This window comes from Rutidosis leptorrhynchoides, chromosome 5 (genome assembly GCF_046630445.1).
Source record: "Rutidosis leptorrhynchoides isolate AG116_Rl617_1_P2 chromosome 5, CSIRO_AGI_Rlap_v1, whole genome shotgun sequence".
In the NCBI taxonomy this organism is placed as follows: Eukaryota; Viridiplantae; Streptophyta; class Magnoliopsida; order Asterales; family Asteraceae; genus Rutidosis; species Rutidosis leptorrhynchoides.
Genome location: NC_092337.1, coordinates 49,381,387 through 49,385,736, shown reverse-complemented (window position 1 = coordinate 49,385,736; position 4,350 = coordinate 49,381,387). Strand labels below are relative to the sequence as shown.

At 37.8% G+C, this 4,350-nt stretch overlaps 1 protein-coding gene across 1 annotated transcript; it reads left to right on the top strand.

Annotated features, from left to right (window-relative positions):
• The first annotated feature begins 1,194 nt into the window (after positions 1–1,194).
• On the top strand, positions 1,195–2,004 carry LOC139848604 (uncharacterized). The gene has a single exon (XM_071838327.1). The coding sequence runs from the start codon at positions 1,195–1,197 to the stop codon at positions 2,002–2,004; it is 810 nt and encodes a 269-aa protein (XP_071694428.1).
• Positions 2,005–4,350: the final 2,346 nt, after the last annotated feature.

Genomic DNA, 4,350 nt, shown 5'->3' with positions numbered 1-4,350 from the left:
TTTCGTATTCACGTACAATGTTATTTACGTTTATCTACTACAAAAGCTTCTTTCATACTACAATTCAAAGTTCAAAGCTGACCCAAACCAACCAAATAGCCAGGTGTAGCCAACTGGGATTACCCAGCTGCTTTCCGTTACTGATGTATAATCATATAGTAGTAAGCAGCTAAAACAAATAAATGCACAGTATTAAATGCACAGTATTTTTTTTTTCCCTGTAATCATTATTCATTAACTAAATTCCGAATCATCAAATAACTAAAACTCTATTCGTTTAATCTGCACTAACTTCGTAAATTTTCGTAGTTTTGTTCACGAGATTAAAAGAATGCGCTTTAATGGTAAAAAATAGTTTTTTTAAGTATGGAACTGAAAAATGTGTTAGCGTATCTAAGCTTGTTATTAGACATTAATCTTATGTTATGTAAACTTAGTTACTAAGAAAACTTAATTATTAAGAAAACTTAGTTACTAAGAAAACTTAACTATTAAGTATTCTTAGCTATTAAGTATTCTTAACTATTAAGAATACTTAGCCATTAAGTATTCTTATCCATTAAGGATACTTAGATATTTTAGTATCCTTAATTGTTAAGTAATTATCGGTATTCGTGATCCTTAGCTCCTAAGATTTCTTAGAGGTTAAGAAAGTTAGTTTTTTTAGCCTATAAATAGATGTTGTAATCAAGAGTTGTATAAGATAACAAATCTTCAAATAATGCACTCAATCTTCTAAGTATTTCTATTCTACACTTCCATTATTTTTCTAATCTACTTAGCAACAAAGTCTTGCTATTTTAATCTTTAGCAACAAAGTCTTGCTATTTTAATCTTTCAAGTGTAGAATTCTATTCTATTCTTGAACATTTACAGTGGTATCAGAGCTCTCTTCTTAAGGGGCTGTTTTATTCACGATAAATAAATTTTAAACTAGACATGACATTTAGTTCAACTGCTCCAGCAATTCCATTATTTAATGGGTTGCACTATCATATTTGGGCGGTGAAGGTGAAGACATATTTGAAGTCTCAAGGTTTATGGAAGGTTGTAAAGACTGATGAAGATCCTCCAGCACTCAGAGCTAACCCAACTGTTGCTCAACTAAGAAATTATGAAGAAGAGTTGCTGAAGAAAGATAAGGCACTTACCTGTTTACATTCATGACCTGCTGATCAAATTTTCACCTCGATAATGGACTTGGACACACCAAAACATGTGTGGGATAAAATTCAAGATACCTATGAAGGTTCTGATAGAGTAAAAGCTGTCAGATTATTGACTCTCACACGAGAGTTTGAATTGTTGAAAATGAACGATGATGAACTCGTGAAAGATTATTCATCGCGAATAATGGATGTTGTTAATCAAATTAGACTTCATGGTGACAAGATTTCAGACCAGAAAGTGGTGGAGAAGATAATGATAAGTGTCCCTCAAAATTTTGAAGCCAAAATTTCCGCAATAGAAGAATCTTGTGATATTAGCATGCTTACGGTTTCTGAACTAACCAGTAAGCTTCAAGCACAAGAACAGAGGGTCTCTATGAGATCCGAAGAAAAGGTGGAAGGTGCTTTTCAAGCCTCTTTCAAAAATAACAAGGTTGGAAATTCAAGACAACACACGTACAAGAAAGGAAATTACAAAGGTACTTTCCCTCCGTGTAAAGTTTGTCAAAATACAAATCATCAAGATATTGATTGTTGGTTCAAAGATAAACCAAACTTTAAGTGCAATTTATGCAAAAAGTTTGGACATATTGAGAAATATTGTAGAACAAAGAAAAATCAAGGCCAAACAAAAGAATTTCAGTTGGCAAATGTCTCTGAAGAAAATCAGGAAGTAACTGAACACTTGTTCATGGCATCGCATGTCGATTACAAAAGTAGAGATGTGACTGTTGATGAAGGAGCCTATTGGAAATGGAATATGAAGGAAGTTAAAAGGCATGAAGCTTCTATTTCAAATCTCCAAAAAGAATCTGTAAGACCCGAGTATTCGTAGTGTACATATGTGTATATAAGTGTATTGTGCGGTACTTGGATCGGGGTTTGGTTGTATATATTTTTAAAAGGCAAAAGAAGCTGGACTGGGAGGGTTGCGCGCCGCGCGGCCTAGTGGCGCGCCGCGCCATCTGTCTGTGACAGAATCCTCTTTTCCTTTTAATTAGACAATTGGAGGGCATTTTGGTCAATTCACTTTGGAGCCCGAATTTAATACCTTGGATCAGTTTTGGAGCTTCATTCACTCCACTTCCAACAACCTTATCCTCTCAAATTCAATTTCTAGTGAGAGAGTGCATCCTTGAGTGAGAAAGCTTCATTAGAGCTTGAAGGAGGTTGAATCGGGTCTTAGTGCGAGTTCTAATGTCGTTCATCTAGTCGCTAGCTACGTAGTGATTGTGTTGGTAAGTCCTAAAACCTAGATTCTTACTTTAATTGCATTAAGGGTTAGGGTTTGGGTTAGTGATGCACACAAAACCCACTTGCTAGTAATTTGGGGGTTTTGGGTGAATTTGGGTCATGAAGACTCAAGGATGACCAATTAGGGTTTTCAAAGTGTTAAATTAGATTATGAACCTAAATTGGTTAGTTTATGTACTAGAACACCTTAATGATATGTGAATGGGTGTTATTTGGGTTTGGATGACCCAAATGGGTGTGTTGACCTTGAAATGGGTCAAATGGGTCTTTAATGACCTAAGTGGCCTTGCATGTATGAAAACGAGTTAACTTCGTGGTTAAAAGTGTGTTAATACCTTAATTGCCTAAAGTTAGGGTTTTTGGTGAAGTTAACCCATTATTAGGGTTAAAGGTGCAAAATGGGTCGGGATTGCACTTAGGGTCAAAAGACTCTAGATTGTTAAGTGAGTTGCTTGACCGACTTGAGTTGTGATTTGATTATGTGCTAAAATGGAATAGGTACGTTACATTGACGTTGCAAGTGCGGTTATCTTACACGAAGACTTCGAGGTGAGTGGAATAATTATATGCGTATGTATATAATGTATCTATTTGTTGTAGCGTGAAAGGTGTAGTGTCGAGGTGTTAAGACACCATGTTTCACGTGAAGAGTGTAGCATCGAGGTGTTAAGATGCCACTCGGGTGTAGCATCGAGGTGTTAAGATGCCACCTAGGAGTGTAGTGTCGAGGTGTTAAGACACCACTCCGTAAAATAATGAGTGAAGCATCGAGGTGTTAAGATGCCACTCGGGGTGAAGTGCCGAGGTGTTAAGGTGCCACCCTAGGGGTTAGTGGTGCGAGGTGTTAAGTGCCCTAACGGATGTTATGAACACCGATGGCGTTTTCGCGAGCGCCGTTCCCTTGTACTATTGGTTAACCATGGTTATTTGTGTTGTAAGCATATTATATTATTCGAGTTATATTTATATGCGGTTGTTATGCTAGCTTGTGGTATTGGAGATTTATAGCTTGATATTGCGATGATAAGCTAATGTTGTTTGCTAGCATGTTTGGGGTTGTGTAAGTGTATGCAAGTAGGTATAATTATATATGTATTCGTATAATTATTGCATTCACTAAGCTTTGCTTACCCTCTCGTTGTTTACCATTTTATAGGTTCGGTTTTGGACAAGGGTAAGGGCATCGTTTTGGACTAGAGATCCCGCTTGATGCTAGGGGACGCTTTTGGCTTTAGTAGCTCTTGGAGTTTGACCGATATTTGGGTAGTTTAATCCCAAACGCCATGCTCATTGTGTAGTTTGGAACTTAAACTTTTGGTGGTCGAAACTCGTACATTTGTATTAAACTCGTAAAACGGCCGATGTGGGCCCCGCTTGTAAAACTTTAATTTTATGTTTGAAACATGTTAGTTTTACATATTTGGTAGTATGGTAAAAAGCCTTTTGTCTAAAAGTGCCGGGAACTAGTCAATCTTTTCGCGGTTAAAAAGTCCCGGGGACAGCCAGATATGGCGCGGCGCGCGGGCCATATGGCGCGGCGCGCCGATGGTCTGCAACAGAAATTTTTTTTTTTCTTCGTATTTTCACAAGGTTTTGTCGGGTGTTGGTTTGGGTTGTTACAAGTGGTATCAGAGCATGGTCTAAGGGATTTAGGTGACTTGAGATAGGCGCCTAGACTTAGACTTTTTGTGTGCGCGTTTATGCGGGACTTGTAGGACTTTGGGTCGGATCGGGATTGGTTTGTGCATAGGTTTATGTAAACTAATCATGTGCTATTTGTTATGTATGTTTAGCGAGCATCGAGCGAGATGGACGTTGTACTAGCAAGTTAATGCGACGTGCTCGCGTAACAATGATTAGCTACCATTGTTACGGGTTCAAATCGTGTCAAACAAGCGATGTACAACGATTGTTGAGCAAGATGGGG

Coding starts and splice junctions, on each gene's coding strand:
- LOC139848604 (XM_071838327.1), top strand. CDS start 1,195: ATGGACTTGGACACACCAAAACATGTGTGGGATAAAATTCAAGATACC.